We start from the raw sequence: 16,974 nt of genomic DNA on the forward strand, positions 1-16,974 counted from the left end.
GCAGAGCCGGCATTCGAACCCATGACCTCTGACTCCCAAGCCCGGGCTCTTTCCACTGAGCCACACTGCTTCTCTACTGTTTTCTCTACTGTTTTCTGTATCTGCCCTGTCCTCTACGTCCATAGGGCCACCGTCTTGGTGTTTTGTTTTTTAATGGCATTTGCTAAACGCTTACTATGTGTCGGGCCCTGTACTAAACACTAGGGTAGATTTAAGCTAATCAGGTTGGACACAGTCCATGTCCCATGTGGGGCTCACAGTTTTAATCCCCATTTTACAGATGAGGTAACTGAGGCACAGAAAAGTAAGTGACTTGCCCAGAGTCACACAGCAGACAGGTAGTTCAAGCTGTCACTCCCTCCCGGCTGGATTGCTGCTTTAACCTTCTTCCTGGTCTCCCCCTCTTCTTCTATGTAGCAGCTAGAATCACTTTCTCAAGTTTTCATTGGATTAAACAAACCTCACCCCTACAGTCAAGGTTTCTGATGGTTTACCATTAATGTTCATATCTCTGTGGTATTTGTTAAGCACTAACTACGTGCCAGGCACTGTATTAAGCGCTGGGGTAGATACAGGGTGATTGGGTTGGACACAGTCCTTGTCCCACAGCGGGCTCACGGTCTTAGTCCCCATTTGACAGATGAGGTAACTGAGGCACAGAGAGTAACTTGCCCAAGGTCACACAACAGGCAAGGGGCAGAGCTAGGATTAGAACCCACATCTTTCTGACTCCCAGGTCTGTACTCTATCTACTAGGTCACACTGCTTCTCGGCTCAGGATTTAATTTGGAACCAGTCTCCAAAGGTCGGGGCTGAGTGGGACCTAACTGGTTGTCAGACACAGGGTGAGGGTTGGACTTTGAGGAATCGGGTCCTGCTGGTCTTTTAGGAAACCAGGTTCTCCTCCTGGGTTGGAATAGGACTGCATTTGTGCTCGACATGCAGTGTAGACATTTAGGGTCTCCTCCATTTAGACACCAAGGCAGAGACTTTCCTTTGAGATTCAGACGGAGCCAGTCTGGGAACTAAGGTGATCTGGGTTTTAGGGCCAGCTCTGTGTGACACTCTGCGGCATCTCCCATGCCCCGACCCTTCTCTGGAGGGATGATGCCAGGCCGGGAGGGAACCCAGTGCCCCTGACAGCCCCAGAGAGGAAAGTAAGTCCTCCAGCAGGCCGGCAGACAGAACTGGGGGGTTCTGGTCAGGGCCTTGGCGATCCAACTGGAGCCAATAAGGAACTCTAGCTGGTCTCTAAGGAAAAAGGGCTGGTTACTTTCCCTGGATCATTAGAGAAGGAAGAAATAAAAACGTCTTTACCAAGTCTTTCATGGGCGGAAAATCTTTGGCCACTGGCCCGGAAGAGAGTTCTTCCTGAACACCTGTGTCGGCTTGGCTGTGCCCGCGCTCGAGCATTTCTGATCTTTTCCCCGCTCCTCCTCCTCCTCCACCTCTGGCTCCCAGCCACTCCCCTTCGGCCCGGGCCCCCCGAGGGAGATTCAATCGCTCTGCCACTCAGCTGGGGGCCGAGCTCGAGGGCTTCACGGTCTGGCGGTCTGCCAGCATCCAGACCCCGTCGGGGCATCCTGGCCTAAGCCTCCCAGACATTCCTCCCAATTTATGACTGGAGAACTGGATCCCAGCACCCAGCCTAAGGCAGGGGTCTCGGGGTGGACGACACATTCATCCCCAAAGATGGGTGGGTGTCACGCCTTTGGACCCGAGCTTCCTCTGGAAACATTTCCTGCCTGAAAGCGTCCTGCTGACCACATGGGACTTTGAGGATCCAGGGACCTGCCGGTCCACCGGGAAGCCAGATTCTCCCTTTGGGTCAAAATGGAGATATCTTCTTGTGCGACACGTAGAGGAGACATTCAGGGTCTCCTCCCTGTGGATACCAAAGCAGAGAGTTTCCTTTGAGATTCAAAGAGCGTGGGGCTGGGAGCCAGATGACCTGGGTTCAAGTCCCAGCTCTTCCCCTGTCTAACTGTGGGCAAGTCACTTAGTCTCTCCGGGCCTTTGTTTCCCCATCTACAAACTGGGGATAATAATAACTATAATAATAATAACAATAGTATTTGTTAAGCACTTAACTACATGTCAAGCCCCGTTCAAAGCACTGGGGTAAAGACATGCTTATCGGGTTGGACACAGTCCCTGTCTCACGTGGGGCTCACGTCTTAATCCCTATTTTTCAGATGAGGTAACTGAGGCCCAGAGAAGTGAAGTGACTTGCCTGAGGTTATGCAGCAGACAAGTGGCAGAGTTGGGATTAGAACCCAGATCCTTCTGACTCCCAGGCCTGTGCTCTATCCACTAGGCCATGCTGTCTCCCCCAGTGAGGATGAGGGATGAGGAAGACCGCGAGCCTCTTGTAGGATAGGAACTGTTCCCGATCCGACAACCTTGTATTTTCCCAAGAGCATAGCACAGAGTCAGCGTTTCTAAATGCACAGCCCTCTACCTGGTCCAGGGTCCGGAGTTGGGTTCCCGCCAATGCGGGGGTGAGGAAGAACATTCTGGAAAAATATCACTAAGGGCTGGATGGGCCCACCAGCAGTCCCTCTGAAGGATCCAACCCACTGGCAGAATGCTCCAAGGGTTGGGGAACTCGGGACAAAATAGAGTCCTTTTTTGTGGTATCTGTAAAGTGCTTACTATATTTTAGACCCTGTAATGATAATGTTGGTATTTGTTAAATGCTTACTATGTGCAGAGCACTGTTCTAAGTGCTGGGGTAGTTACAGGATAATCAGATTGTCTCATGTGAGGCTCACAGTTAATCCCCATTTTACAGATGAGGTAAATGAGGCACAGAGAAGTGAAGTGACTTGCCCACAGTCACACAGCTGCCAAGTGGCAGAGTCGGGATTCGAACCCATGACCTCGGACTCCCAAGCCAGGGCTCTTTCCACTGAGCCACGCTGCTTCTCACTAAATGCTGGGTAGATACAAGCTTATCCGGTTGGACACAGTCCCTGTCCCACATGGAGCTCAAAGTCTTAATCCCCATCTTACAGATGAGGTAACTGAGGCACAGAGAAGTGAAGTGACTTCAAGGTCACAGAGCAGACAAGTGGGGGATTCTGGATTAGAACCCGAGTCTTTATGACTCCCAGGCCCGGACTCTATCCACTAGGCTACCCTGCTTGAAACAGAAGGAGCCAGGAAGTGGGGTTGTCCAGAGAGCCCGAGCTCCCCGCTGAGGCAGGGGCCGGCTGGAGGCGGGGGGGAAGGGGGAGAGAGTGAGGGGACTGAAATGGGCGGAGATGTGGGAGGCAGCTACAGATGGGGAGAAGATACGACATGCTCTCGTGCCCTCTTAAGCGGTAGCCCTTTGTGGGACAGCGAGTGTACTCTGTGATGTTTTCATTTCTATCCCATTGCTTGGTACACAGTAAGCACTTACTAACCTAATTAACAATTATGCCACTGATTAAGTGCTTACGATTTGCCGAGCCCGGGGTTAAATACAAGGTTTGGACACAGTTCCCATCCCACATTGGGTGCACAATCCACCTTATGCCCATTACACTGGTGAGGAAACTGAGGACCGGGAAAGTTAGGTGACTTGACCGAGGTCTCCAAATCGATCAATCAATTAATCAGTGGTATTTACCGGGCATTTACTGTGTGCACATCACCGTACTGAGTGCTTGGGAAAGTACACTATAATAGAGTGGGTTAGATGCTCTCCCTGCCCACAGGGTGCTTCCAGTCTACAGGAGTAGACAGGCATTGAAATAAACGACAGATAGGGGCAATAGTAGAGTGTACATTTATTTACTAGGGTGAGTATCAAAGGGCTTAGGTGCCTCCCAGCAGGTCAGTGGCTGAGCTGGGTCTTCTGAACACCCAATTCTGTGCATTTTCCATTAGGCCACCCTGCCTCATTCTTTCGATTATATTTATTGAATACTTCCGATGTACAGAGCACTGTACTAAATGCTTGAGAGAACACACTTTAACAATAAACAGACACATTCCCAGCCCACAACGAGGTTCCGTGAAGACTCCGGGGATGAGGCTGGAGCTGAAATGGTCATTATTCGCGCAACTGACCCATTGCGTTTCCAGAGAAGAACTCACCTGGCTTTCGTCCCCGGGCAGATATCCGAGAATGTGCCAGCCACCCCTGTCAGAATGGCGGGACTTGTGTGGAGGGAGTGAACCAGTATGCTTGCACCTGTCCACAGGGCTGGAGCGGGACCCACTGCCAGGACCAAGCTCAAACAGGTATTTGCCACAGCGGGGGTTGGGTGATGGGGAGGAGAGAGTGAGAAGGCCACAAGAGCCCCATCTCACAACCACTGATGAGAGTTGGTGTCCGGTCTCTCTTGGGGACCCGTGTTTGGCGGTCCTGGACTCCAGAGTTCGCGGCAGCCCCAGGACTGTTTTGGGGGGCAACTTGGGTTCTCCTCCTCCTCCTCCTTCCTCCTCCTCTTCCTTCTTGTCCTCCTCCTTCTCTTCCTTCTCTTCCTTTTCCTACTTCTTCTCTTCTTTCTCCTTCTCGACTTCCTTCTCCTCTTCCTCTCCTTTCTCCTCCTCCTCCTCCTCTTCCTTCTCATCCTCTTTTTCCCCTCCTCTCCTTCCTTCTCATCCTCCTCTTCCTCCCCCCTTCTTGTCCTCCTCCTCTTCTTTCCTTTCCTCCTCCTCTCCCTCCTCCTCTTCCTTCTTTCTCCTCCTCTTCTCCATCCTTTTCCTCCCCCTCCTCCCCTTCCTCCTCTTTCTCCCTTCCTCAGACACACACCTCTTCCATCCGATCCTATCCGACAGGGGCCCACAGCCAGCCAGGGCCAGCTAGGAGCCACTGGGATTTCCCCCAGGGTCATCGTGGCCTTAGAAATTCGACGCTCCCAAGGAAGAGAAGGTGACGGGGGGTGGGGGTGGAGTGGGGGGTCGGTCCATCTTCCTCCCCATCTCTTGCAGCCGCGCCGGAATGGAGCACGACCGACGACCCGGCCTTCAGCCGCAGGCCACGCTGTGCCAAGGTGGACCAAGCCCAGCACTGCAGCTGCGAGGCGGGCTTCCACATGAGTGGCCCGCCTGACAACAGCATTTGCCAAGGTAAGTACCCCACGGCCTCCCGGCCAGCCTGAGGGGGAGAGGGAGGGGATCGCCACTCCATTGTGTGGCCAGGGAAATTTGTCAGGAAGTTTGAGAAGCACCATGACCTAGAGGATAGAGCCCGGGCCTGGGAATCAGGGGATCTATATCCTCGTCCTGGCTCCCTCCACTCATCTGCTGTGTGACTTTGGGCAAATCACTTTACTGCTGTGGGCCTCAGTTATCTCATCTGCAAAATGGGGGTTAAGAGTGTGAGCCCCATGTTGGGACAGGGACTGTGTCCAACCTGATTAGCCTATATCTACCCCGGCACTTAGAACGGTGCCTGGCACATCGTAAATGCTTAACACATACCATAAGAAAACCAAAAATATGGTTTCAGAATCCACTCCTGAGTCTGCCGGCTTCTCAGTCCTTCCATACCAGCAGTGCCCGTAGATAGATCAGATTGACAAGCACGTCCATCAGTTGGAGGGGTACAGGCTCCAGGCAGTGGTCACCACATCAATGTTGCCTCCCACGGGCTTTCTTCTTGACTGAGGGACAGGGGATCCTTGGCCAATTCGGGTCCTTTTGGAGCCAAGCCCAATGGGGCTGGGAGGAGGGGCAGTTAGCACCAAGGTAGCTGGCCAAAGGCCCTTGCCGATACCAGATATCCAGATGGACGTGATGCTGCTCGGTTCCCCGGGGACACGGTGTAACCGAACGATGTCGTGCGGAACATTTTTGCATCAAGGGGAGACCCTGCTCTCTCTTCGCTCTAACGTCACTGTGATATCCCATGATACTTGTCTGCTGGGAGGGCTCGGTCAAGTCACTTCACTTCTCTGGGCTTCAGTTCCCTCATCTGTAAAATGGGGATTAAGGCAGTGAGCCCCATGCGGGACAGGGACTGGGTCCAACTTGATTTACTTATATCCGCCATAGTGCTTAGTACAGCACCTGGCACATAGTAAGCACTTAACAAATACCATCATTATTATTATTAGGGAGTTTGGGTGCCCAAGGTCAGGCTACTGGATAGAAAAGTGTCCGTGCCCAATCTGTACCAGATGGGCGATTGACCAGTTGAAAGCTGGATCATCTGGTATAAAACCAGGCAAATGGCCACCTTAGTCTGCACTGCCTTTTGGGAAGGAGAGTGCAGTATGAATCCCACCACACTCAGGGGAAAGCCAGGTTGGCCGGTTTCATCTGGAACTATGTCTCCCCTAAGGCATTATACACTACAATCCATCCTCTATCCTCTCTCCCCCATCATATTTCTCTCTCTCTCTCTCTCTCTCTTTCCTGCCCACCACATGGTGAGATTACATTCATAATTTTTGTTAATGGTATTTGTTAAGTGATTACTGTGTGTCAAGCACCGTTCTAAACACTGGGGTAGACACAAGTTAATCAGGCCGAATACAGTCCCTGACCCACACGGGCCATACACCCCTGTCAGTGCTCTCTAAGAAACAGGCGGTAGAGGTTCCATTAGTCTAATAATCCTCACAGAATTGATTCTCCACTTCAAGTGACTGACTCCCCATTCCAGAAGCTCGGAGTTAAAAAGGGTGTGACTTGAGGGTTTTTTCCTTAGACTCTGCCGCTCCTAGTGTTTGAGACCCCGGTGTCTGCCTCTTCCTCCCCTCCCCTGCAAACTGATCCATCTAGAGCCTATTCTGCTTTAAGGGCAGATCCAAACAGTCCCATTTTCCAGTTGGATAAACTAAGTTCCCCATCTACGGAGACCTACTTGGCTTAAACGTGACAGTGCAAGGGCGCAGGATGGAGCCCAGCTGGCCGGCCTTCCAGACCGGGCTCTTCCCAGTGCCATACAGGAAAATCTCCTGCAGTCCTTCAATAGCTAACACTGAACGGGGTCACCCCTTTTTTTAAAAAATATGGTATTCATTAAGTGCTTACTATCTGCCAGGAACTGTACTAAGCAGTGGGTAGATACAAGGTAATCAGGTTGCCTCACATGGGGCTCACATCCCCATTTTACAGATGAGGTAACAGGCCCAGAGAAGTAAAGTGACTTGCCCAAGGTCACACAGCAGACAAGACTGCTGAGAAGCAGCATGGCTCAGTGGAAAGAGCACGGGCTTTGGAGTCAGAGGTCATGGGTTCGAATCCCACCTCTGCCACTTGTCAGCTGTGTGACTGTGGGCAAGTCACTTCACTTCTCTGTGCCTCACTTACCTCATCTGTAAAATGGGGATGAAGACTGTGAGCCCCGCGTGGGACAACCTGCTTCCCCTGTGTCTACCCCAGCGTTTAGAACAGTGCTCTGCACATAGTAAGCGCTTAACAAATACCGACATTATTAAGACAAGTGGCAGAACCGGGATTGGAACCCAGATCCTTTTGTCAGCCGCCTGCTCGAATGGCATGGTCTAGAAGCCCCCCAAGCCAACTAGCCCCCAGGCTTTGAGAAGGCAGCCTGCTGTTTCCGGACCCTGCAGACCATCTTCTCCTTTCCCTGTCGTCTCCCCCTGAGCCTGAGTTTCTGAGAAGGGGACATCTGGGGGCATCAGCTCTCTGAGAAAGTTGCATCCACATCTGGAGGTCTCCTCAAGCTGCCTCCTGGCCGGGATCCTCAACGGGGTCTATTGCTCTCCAGGGGGTGTAAGCTGGGGGCAGGCCCGGCCCCCGCGGGGATGAGAACAGAAGCCGTGTTGGTCAGCTTGGTCAGCCACGGGGGCCCCACGCGTGCCATCTTGTGCTTTCCCGACCCAGATGTGAATGAGTGCGAGGTGTTCAAGCAGGATGGGGCCTCCCGGCTGTGTATGCACAGCTGCGTCAACATCCCCGGCTCCTACCGCTGCTCCTGCCCTAGCGGATACCGGACGCTGGCCGACGGGAAGAGCTGTGAAGGTAAGCTGGGCTGGGCCGGGCCGCTGGACAAGCTGCAGCCGTGGCACACCTGCACAGGGCAGCATCACAGGGCAGCAGCACCACAGGGCAGCAGTGGCGTAGAACGGCAGCCGTAACAACAGCTTTTTACTTTGCTTTCCTGTCCGTCTCCGCCTTTTAGACCGTAGGCCCGTCACTGGACAGGGATTGTCTCTATCTGTTGCCGAATTGTACATTCCAAGCGCTTAGTACGGTGCTCTGCACATAGTAAACGCTCAATAAATACTATTGAATGAATGAACAACGGCAGAGGGGACCCGCAGTAGAACGAAGACGGCAGCAGCACAGAGCCGCGGCAAAATGGGAGCAGGGCACTTACTGTGTGCAGAGCACTGAACTGAGCTCTTGAGAGAGTACGACACAATATAACGGACACATTTCCTGCCCACAAGGAGCTTACAGTCTAGAGGGCAGAGCCCAGAGCAGCAGCAGCACAGAGAAGGAACAGCAGCACAGGGCAGCAGCATCATTCATTCAGTCGTATTTATTGAGCGCTTACCCTGTACAGAGCACTCTAAGCGCTTGGAAAGTACAATTCAGCAGCCAATAGAGACAATCCTTGCCCACAAGGGGCTCACAGTGTAGAAAGGGGGATACGGGCATCAAAAACAGTAAACAAGCATCAATAGCATCATTCTATATCTATAGAATTATAGATATAGGCACATCATTAATAAAATAGAATAATATGTACAAATATATACAAGTTCTGTGGGGCAGGGAGGGGGATGGAGCAGAGGAGGGAGTCGGGGCGATGGGGAGGGGAGGAGGAGCAGAGGAAAAAGGGGGGACTCAATCTGGGAAGGCCTCCACGAGGAGATGAACTCCCAGTAGGGCTTTGAAAGGGGAAGTGTGCTAATTTAGCAGATGTGAGGAGGGAGGGCATTCCAGGCCAGAGGTGGGACGTGGATCGGGGGTCGACAACGGGACAGCAGAGGTCAATAGCAGCAGTGCAGGATCAGCAGCACAGGGAAGCGGCAGCAGAGGTGAAGAGGCGCAGGATAGCAGCAACAGCTGAGGACAGCAGCAGCGCAGGGTATCAGTGTACTCATCTGGCCTGCCCTCTCTATGTAGAAGAGGCCTGGAAACTGGGGCCATGAAACCAGGGGCTCCAGGGAGGGCTCTAGCGCCTAGTTGGAGAAATGAGCTCGGCCCTCGGCTTCATCCGCTACTAAAGTAAGGAGAGTTTCTGCCTGCCCGGGTTTGGGTCGCGGGGTCCTCCCTCCTCCAAGAGACCTTGCCCCCTTTTTTACGGTATCTGTTAAACGCTTCCTATGTGCCAGGCACTGCTCTAAGCCCTGGGGTAGATACAGACAGTCAAGTTGGACACAATCCCTGTCCCACACAGAGTTTGCAGTCTTAATCCCGATTCTCCAATTTCTCCGACTAAGCCCTCATTTCCTCTACCCACCCTCCCCTCTGCATGAGCTAAGCATTCCTCCTTTATTCATTCATTCATTCATTCATGTTGATTGAGTGCCTACTGTGTGCAGAGCACTGTACTAAGTGCTTAGAATGTACAATTCGGCAGCAGATAGAGACAATCCCTACCCAACAGCGGGTTCACAGTCTAAAAGGAGGAGACAGTCAGCAAAACAAAACCCAACAGCGGTCTCAATGTAAGCTGATTACAGGCATGGAATGTGTCCGCTAATTCTGTTTTATTGCACTCTCCCAGTCATTTAGTACAGTGCTCTGCACCTAGTAAGGGCTCAATAAATGCACTAATTGATTGATACACTTGCCTTAAGCATTTTTATACTCACTCCAGCCCCACAGCACTTATGTTCATATCCTTATTTTCTACAATTTCCCATTTCTGTAATTTCTTTTAATATCTGTGTCTCCCTGTAGACTGTAAACTTCTTGTGTGCATCTACCAACATTATTGTATAGTACTAATATGATTTCAGAAGGGTTTTGAAGATGGGGAGAGTGATAGTCAGTTGGCTGTAAAGGGGGACTGAGTTCCAGACGTGAGAGAGAGAGCTCCTCACTTGCCAAATGCTTAGTAAATATCACTGATTGACTGGTTGATTGACTTTAGGCTGGAGGAAGAAGGGCTTCCTGGTGAGAAGCTGCTCCCCCCCACCCCCCCGAGAATCACTGAGACCCTGGCAATCCGACTGTGTCCCACCTCACTAGCTCGTATTAACTCAAGCGATTAGTAGTGTCTTGAGCATAGTAAGCACTTAACAAATCCCATACCTCTAGACTGCAAGGCTGTTGTGGACAGGGAGTATGTCTGTTATCTTGTTATGTTTTATACTCTCTAAAGTGCTTAGTATGGTGCTCTCACCAACGTAAGTGCTCAATAAATGTGACTGACATAAAACAAGGACAACAAAAAACCAGGCTGCCTATAATGCTGAACACGGGCAACAGCGTCACGGAGGGGTGCTTTTTCCCTCTCCAGGGAGTTGAATAATCTGGGATCCCTGTGGATTAGTTAGATTTTCCCTTCATTTACCTCAACCTACACCATTTTTCCCAGAGGCACAGATTGAGACTCTTGCCCCAGGACTGGAAGACCCTGGCAGGTGAAATGATAACTGCCTCTCTAATCAATCATTTGCACTTACTGAGCACCCTCCAACCCCAGTACCAAGCACTGGGGAGTTTCAACAGAAGCAAAACCTTGCTCTCAAGGAGCTTTCAATCTAATGGGGGAGACAAATTTGCTCCAAGTGTGGGAGAGGAAAGATGATCAGAGATATGACAAGACATAATGCAAATTTCTCAGAACCAGATATAATCATTTGATTATGCGATGGGATTTACTGAGCACTTACTCTGTGCAGAGTACTGTACCAATGGGTTGGGGGAGAGCAACAGAGTCGGTAGACATGATCCTTGTCTTTAAGTTCCTCCATCTCATGGGGGAGACAGGCAATAAATTTAATTAGAGGTGGGAGGAAGTAAGAGAGCACAGAGATTTACATTTAAGTGCTACAAGAGAGATTAACCAAGTGAGAAGCAGTGCTGCCTTGAGGAAAGAAAGAGCGTGGGCCTGGGAGTCAGAGGTCCTGGGTTCTAAACCCAGTTCTGCCACTTACTAGTATGTGACCCAAGTAGCAGAGCCGGCTAAGTCACTTAACTTCTCTGTGCCTCAGTTCCCTTATCTGCAAAATGGGGATTCAACACCTGTTGTCCCTCCTCCTTCTACTGAGAGCCTCATGTGGGACATGATTAACTCGAATCTAGCTCAGTGCTTAGTATAGTGCTTGGCACATCTTATGCCATTACTATTATTATCATTACCATCATTATTTAGTGTTCGGGTGATCCAGCAAGTGGCGGTTGGGGGAAGTATAAGGATTATCTGAGGATTCACTGGGAATTTCCCAATGAATAAGTCTTTCTGGAGGAAATGTGATTTCAGAAGGGTTTTGAAGATGGGGAGATTGAGAGTCTGTTGGATGTGAAGGGGGAAAGAGTTCTAGACAAGAGGCAGACATGAGCAAGAGGTCAGAAGCTAGAGGGACAAGAATGAGGCACATCGAGTAGATTGTCATGAGGGAGATGAAGCTTGAGAACTGAGGTGGAGTGGGAGAAGAGAGTAGAAGGCGGAGAGCAGATCGAAGCAGTATGGCCTAGTGGAAAGATCATGCGCTTGGGAATCAGAAGATGAGGGTTCTAATCCTGACTCTGCTGCTCGTCTGCTTTGTGACCTTGGGCAATTCACTTCACTTTTCTGGGCCTCAGTTCCCTCATCTGTAAAATGGGGATTAAGACTGTGAGCCCTCTGTGGGACCGGGTCTGTGTCCAACCCGTCTACCTTGTATCTACCCCAGTGCTTAGAACAGTGCTTGTCACATAGTAAGTGCTTAACAAATACCACAGTGATTATTATTATTATTATCGGGAGTGACTGTCAGGATTTTCTGCTTCATGTGGAGAGGAACGATGGCCAATGAAATCAATCGATCAATCGGTGGAATTTATTCAATGCTTACTATTAAATGCAGAACACTGTGCTAGAGCTTGGGAGAGTATAATTCAACAATGATAATGAAAGAAACAGTGAGGGCTAGTGGCTAGGGCACGGACCTGGCGAGTCAGAAGGACTTGGGTTTGCTCCACCACTTGTCTGCTGTGGGGTCTTGGGCAAGCCACTTCACTTCTCTGGGCCTCAATCCCCTCATTTGTAAAATGGGGATGAAGTGGGACATGGACTGTGTCCAATTTGATTAGTAGCTTGTATCTACCCCAGTGCTTAGAACAGTGCCTGGCGCATAGTAAGCACTTAACAAATACCATAAAACGTATGGATTGGAGAGGGTAGGGACAAAAGAAAGAGAGGCCAGAGAAGAGGTAGGGATGATTCTGATATCCATTCTTTACTTTGTGATACCCCTGAGTTGATGATAATAATAATAATAATAATGATAATAATTGTGGCATTTGTTAAGCACTTACTATATGCCAGGCACTGTTCTAAGTGCTGGGGTGAATACAAGCAAATCGGGTTGGAAAGTTCCTATCCCACAAGGGGCTCAGAGTCTTCATCCCCATTTGACAGTTGAGGTAACTGAAGCCCAGAGAAGTAAAGTGACTTGCCCAAGGTCATACAGCAGACAAGTGGCAGAGCTGGGATTAGAACCCAGGTCCTTCTGAGTCCCAGGCCTTTGCTCCATTCACTAGGCCATGTTGCATTGTTGAAGATAATAATGATGCAGATGATGCTGGCAAAATGCAGCTGATGCCCTCTGGGCATTCTGAACTCGTATACTCCCCTCTGTCCAGAGGGGAGATCGAACTCCCATGAAAGTTTTCCCAACTCCAAGATTACATGGATAAACATGAGGGGTCTTTGGAGCAGGAAAATCTTTCATGTGGCTTGGAGGAGGAAATGCTATTCCACCATTTGTTCTTTCTCTCTCTCTCTCTCTCTGTCTCTCTCCCCCTCCCCTCCAACCAACCCGGGCAGATATAGACGAGTGTGCGGGTTCCCAACATGCTTGTGCCCGGGGTACCATCTGCATCAACACCGGAGGCAGCTTTCAGTGCGTCAGCCCCGAGTGTCCCAAGACCAGCGGCAACGTCAGCTACGTGAAAACGTCCCCGTAGTGAGTTGGCCATCTCAGGGTGACGTCGGCCTGGGCTGCCCTCAGAGGTCCTTGCCTGAGGAGAGGGCGGTGGCTGGGAGGAGACCATGGGGAGGAGGGGGGGGTGTCCCTTTCTCGGGGTCCGGGGAGAGAGGAAGAGTGGCCGAAGGAAGGGGCACAGGGTAAGGAATCGAGTCGTGGGGACATGGCCTAGTGCGTAGAGCATGGGCCTGTGAATCAGAAGGTCATGGATTCAAATCCTGGCTCTGCCACTTGTCCGCTGTGTGACCTTGGGCAAGTCACTTGACTTCTGTGGGTCTCATCTGTAAAATGGGAATTGAGACTGTGAGCTCCGAGTGGGACGGGGACCTTGTAGAACATGATTTCCTTGTATCCGCCCCAGTGCTTAGTACAATGCCTAAGCACTTAACAAATACCACAGTTGTTATTATCATTATTATTATTAGGGCTCATCCAAATTCTATTGAGAAGCAGCCCCGACCCCTGACCCCCGGGGCAGAGCAGGGTTCGCAGGAGCACAGCGTAAGGGTCTCGTGGCTGCCGACCCTCCAAGGTCCCTTTCCCGTCCCCGCAGCCAATGCGAGCGCAGCCCCTGCCCGATGGACAGCAGACCGTGCCACCACGCCCCGAAGACCATCTCCTTCCACTACCTCGCCCTGCCCTCCGGCCTGAAGACTCCGGTCACCCTGTTCCGCATGGCCACGGCCTCCCCGCCCGGACGCCCGGGGCCCGACAGCCTGCGCTTCGGAATCGTGGGAGGGAACGGCCGCGGGCATTTCGTCATGCAGCGTTCGGACCGGCAGACGGGGGAACTGATCCTGGTGCAGAGCCTCCGGGGGGCCCAGGTGCTCGAGGTGGACGTGGACATGTCCGAGTACCTGGACCGCACGTTCCAGGCCAACCACGTGTCCAAGATCACGGTGTTCGTGTCGCCCTACGACTTCTAGGGCGCGCGGAGCGGCGCGGCCTCTCCTTCCTCGAGGACGGGCACTGGACGTGGATTCTCCCCAAGACCGGGGCTCGCCGGGCCCCTCCGGGCCCAGCCCGGAGAGCCCGGCTCCGGCCCGGACTCCCCCTGCTCTCGGCCCGCCTTCCGCTAGATCGCTCACTCGGCTTCTCAAGTCTTTCTCTCTCTTCGAGGTGCTCAGCTGGGGACGACCTGAGCGGGGCCGAGCCCCCGTCGGCGAAGATTTTGAAGGGGCTCCCGAAGCATATTCCTGCCGGCCTTTTAATCCTCGGGGCACAAGGCTGGTCAACTCCCAACCCCCCGCCGAGGGGAAATGGTTCTGCCGGGCCATGGCCAAGGGCAGGTGCTACCCTTGTTCAGCTCCAGCTGGCCACTTTGCCATGGGAAAGTTCTAGAGACTGACATTTCCAGTCTCCCCCATTCCTTCTGGGAGCCTAGATCAATCCATCGATGGTATTTATTGAGCGCTTACTGTGTGTAGAGCCCTGTACTAAGTGCTTGGGAGAGTGCACTATATCAAAAAGCAGGCTCATTCCCTGCTCTCAAGGAATTTACCGATGGGAGGAAGTCTGACTGATCAGAATGGGCAGGGAGCCTGGGCAGGCAAGGATGGGTAGCCAGCAGTGAGGTGTCTCCTAATCTGATCGGCAAACAGTCTTCCCTCTATGCCAGACTCCAGCGTCAGGGCGGGGCGAAATATCCGGAGGCTGGAGCCTGCCAAGAGATCTGAGCCTCAGTGTGGCCAGTAGCCACTTAGTCAGTGAGCTCTCCCCCTACCAAACCTCCCTAACCCCTGGAGGTTTTTCTCCATTAAAGCCTCCTGCAGGGACTCAAAATCCAAATCCCAATTCCGAGGTTCTCACTGTCCTTGGGGAGGCCTAAGCGAATTCCCCTGCCCCGGCTTCCAGGAATCTCACACCTTCCTATGCCTCTCAGCCTGCCAGGGGAGGTGTCGATTGTCTGTAAAGAAAGAAGACTCCACGTTCTTTAAATCACAGCAACTGCCAAGAGGAGCTGCAGGTGCGGCCCAGAAATTTGGCCGGTGCAGGGAGGAGGCTTGGAAGGCACCTGGGAGGTTTTTGGCAGTGAAGCCGGGAGGGAACCAAGGCCAGAAAAGTGCCAGGAAGAGTGTCGGGGGGTAGTTGGGTGACTGGGGGGAGGATTGAGCCTTTTGAGACCTCCTGGCTTCCTCTTGGGACTGGCGGTGGTATGGACTTGCTCTTGGAGAGTATGTGGGAAGCGCTCCTTGGGGCAGAAGCAAACAATCCATCAGCGATATTTATCGAGCACTCAGGGCTGGGGTGAGTCCAATAGAACAGAGTCGGTTGACATGTTCCCCGCCCGGAAAGAGCTTCCTGTCTGGAAGCAGCCGCGGGATACTTTAAGCACTGGGTTGGGGCAAAGTGGGGATAGATTCCCCCAGCTGAGACCTAGCTAGAGGGCACCGTGTCTTTCCAAGATCTCTCTTTTAGATTTGGTGGAGCGGTCAGGTCTGGATCTGGAAAGGCGCGGACCTGATAGGGTGGGATGATCCTCTTCTCTCTGCTGACCGGTCCAGTGGCTCCCCCCTCCCGGGGGCATTCTAGAGCTGACTCCCTCTTCCACTGGCTCACACGGTCAGTCTCAGAGAGACTTGAAGGGGCCTAAGCTGTCAAGGGCAGGAAAGTGGCGAGGAAATGGCCCTATGTCGTCTGGATGCCGTCTCGAGGGGCAGATGTGGGATGTGTTTGCTTTCGAGGAGTCAGATGCTGGAAGCCCTTTCCTCTGAGAAGCTGTTTAAGGTGCATGGCAGCCATCTTCCTGACCCAGAGGCCTTCAACAACCTTCCCCCAAGCCCAGACACACGCACACACATTTTTCTTGCCCCACCGCACTTCCCTCACAAACCCAAACGCTTTCCAACCCCGGGCTTTCAACGTCCGCTCTGCAGGGCCTCTGAGGGAATTTCTAACAGGTCAGAGTCTTTCTGGGATTCCTGCCACGTTGAAGGCTCCAGTTCTGGCCCAGCTCTCCCAGGCCGATCGGAGCGTCATGGACTATCTAGCGCTACGACTGCATCCACTGAGGGCCCCTGCCTTTTCTGGAAACCACATTCCGCTGGATTACGGACCTGGCGCCGTCAGCGACTGCTTTGGAAATTGCCTTCTCTCCCTTTGGACCAATCGCCTAGAGCCTCGTGACCGTATTGCTGGGCCCCGGCAGAGGCGAAATCTTTCCCAGAACCTGCTTCCCAGGCTCTCCCGGCTTTCCGGGCCTCAGGTACAGCTCAGCCTGCTTCTTTGGGGCTCTGGAGTAAACCCGTGCTGATAATCTCCCGAAATTCTAGTGCCTCTGAGGAGGTGACCTTTCCTCACCAATAGAGGAACTGGGCAACCCTTTCTGGGGATTTCTGGACTGAGGTGAGCAATCCAGCCTGCTTATGGTCATGAATTTCCACCCTTGGGATCAATCAATCAATGGTATTTGTTGAGCGCTACTTTGTGCAGAGGTCCGAACAAATCCCCTGGGAGAGTACAGTATGGTTAGTAAGACAGGACTCCTGCCTTGGAGGAACATGCAATCTAATTTTTAGCTACTTTAGCGACCCCCTCCTAACTGTAAACTTCTTTGGGGCTTGGAACGTGTTTACCGGCTCTGTTGTACTCTCCCAAGTGTTTAGTACGGTGCTCTGCACCCAGTAAGTGCTCAATAAGTACCACTGATTGATTGACCTCACCCTGAGAAGCAGCCTGACCTAGTGGAAAGAGCACAGGAAGTCAGGAGACCTGGTTTCCAATCCCAGCTCCACTACCTGCCTGCTGTGTGACCTTGGGCTAGTCACTTCAGTTCTCTGTGCCTCAGTTTCCTTATCTGTAAAATGGGGATTCACTACCTGTTCTCCCTCTCCCTTCGACTGTGAGCACCATGTGGGAGAAGGGCTGCCTCCGACCTGATTATCTTGCATTTATTCCGGTGCTCGGCACATAGCAG

At 52.2% G+C, this 16,974-nt stretch overlaps 1 protein-coding gene across 1 annotated transcript in view; it reads left to right on the plus strand.

Moving 5' to 3' along the window:
* FBLN7 (fibulin 7) overlaps nt 1-16,711 on the plus strand; it is a 42,029-nt gene extending 25,318 nt beyond the window's left edge. The window contains exons 4-8 of the mRNA XM_029069986.1: nt 4,108-4,233; nt 4,927-5,064; nt 7,792-7,929; nt 12,899-13,037; nt 13,612-16,711. Coding sequence (XP_028925819.1) covers nt 4,108-4,233; nt 4,927-5,064; nt 7,792-7,929; nt 12,899-13,037; nt 13,612-13,984 — 914 coding nt within the window. The 3' untranslated portion in view covers nt 13,985-16,711. The remainder of the gene's footprint in view (nt 1-4,107; nt 4,234-4,926; nt 5,065-7,791; nt 7,930-12,898; nt 13,038-13,611) is intronic.
* Nucleotides 16,712-16,974: the final 263 nt, after the last annotated feature.

The sequence above is a fragment of the Ornithorhynchus anatinus genome, chromosome 1 (assembly GCF_004115215.2).
Source record: "Ornithorhynchus anatinus isolate Pmale09 chromosome 1, mOrnAna1.pri.v4, whole genome shotgun sequence".
Taxonomy (NCBI): Eukaryota; Metazoa; Chordata; class Mammalia; order Monotremata; family Ornithorhynchidae; genus Ornithorhynchus; species Ornithorhynchus anatinus.